Here is a 1281-nt window from a genome sequence, read left to right as displayed (position 1 = left end):
AAAAAAAAAAAAGCACCATCTAGCTGGGGGGGCTTCGGAAAAGATTGGAGCAGTTTTAATGACAGCAGAAGCCATATGAGATTTCAGTGAAAACTTTAAACTGAGACAGTCATGGATTTCTTTGCACTTTCCATGTGCCAAAAAATGAAACAAGGGAAGAACTGAAAATAGAATATAAGCAACTAATTAGCAATTAATTAGTTCATGTGCCAACAACGCTATAAAACGTAAAGCACAATAAAAGTGCTAGATATTGTTATTAACTAATGATGAGAAATGTTCGGTTTTAGGGCCGTCTCTTTTTGTATGAATTATTTTAGACATCCAAGACATTAAAATAAGCTGTGAACACGATTGCATCTCCCATCACATACAGAAAGAAATAATAAAAAGACTCTAATTTTTGTTTTTCTTTTTTTTTTAAGCAAAAAGATATTTACCATGGTTCTAGCTGCTGATTAAAAATTGCCCAATGTACTTAGATCGCAGTTTTGTTTTGGTTTTGTTGGTTTGGCTTTTTGGTTTTTTGTTTTTTTTTTTTTTAGTTTAACAGACAAGCTAGAAGATATTTTTTTACAGCTGTTGTTAATTTCCACCGTTGTTTCTTACCGCACTGAAATCCAGTAAATCACTCAGTTCTTTGTCCGTCCCTAAGGCAGCCATTCGCTGTTGGTGATGCATTTTAGCAAAATCACACAAACCTAGAAACATGGAAATAACCGCAATCAGAAACCCAGTCCCGAGCTTAGCAGGAAACACAATCGGATTTTTCAGGAAGGTGGGGGTCGGGGGGTGGGTAGTTGAGAAGAAGGGAGGGAAAAAAGATGGAGGGGCAGCAAAAACAACAACAACAAAAAAGCGATATTGTATTTCCAAAGAGGCGATCGAAACCCGGTAACATCCACTCTAAACCCAAATCCGGAGGAGAAAAAAAAAGAAAAAGCCTCGCTCCCGGAGCATCATTTATGCAACAGGAGGTTCAGCGAGGAATGAATGAGGATCCCAGAGAAGAAACTACAGCCATCCGCTCCCAACTTTTTCCCTTCTCCTTCTTCCACGCAAAGTAGCGTTTAGAGGCAGAAACGGCAAATAGCGATAAGAGCAATGAAAAAAAAGAGATGCAAAGTCGCAGGCTACGGAGGCGCCGGTGCGGAGGGACGCGGGGCGGGGGTGGCGGGGCCGGGAGGGAAGCAGAGAGCAGCCTTTGACAATTAGCCCCAATTTCTAATTTGCGGAGAGGAGGGGGGTTAATAGCAACAACCCAGGAGCGGCTCGGGCCTG

At 41.5% G+C, this 1281-nt stretch overlaps 1 protein-coding gene across 1 annotated transcript in view; it reads right to left on the bottom strand.

The window, feature by feature from the left end:
• TCF4 (transcription factor 4) overlaps window positions 1-1281 on the bottom strand; it is a 252246-nt gene that overhangs the window by 249624 nt on the left and 1341 nt on the right. The window contains exon 2 of the mRNA XM_019470871.1: window positions 610-701. Within this exon, the coding sequence (XP_019326416.1) occupies window positions 610-681 (72 nt within the window). The 5' untranslated portion in view covers window positions 682-701. The remainder of the gene's footprint in view (window positions 1-609; window positions 702-1281) is intronic.

The sequence above is a fragment of the Aptenodytes forsteri genome, unplaced genomic scaffold (genome assembly GCF_000699145.1).
Source record: "Aptenodytes forsteri isolate BGI_AS27 unplaced genomic scaffold, ASM69914v1 Scaffold112, whole genome shotgun sequence".
Classification (NCBI taxonomy): Eukaryota; Metazoa; Chordata; class Aves; order Sphenisciformes; family Spheniscidae; genus Aptenodytes; species Aptenodytes forsteri.
Note: the sequence above shows the minus strand (reverse complement) of the source record. Positions and strands in the feature narration are given on the sequence as shown.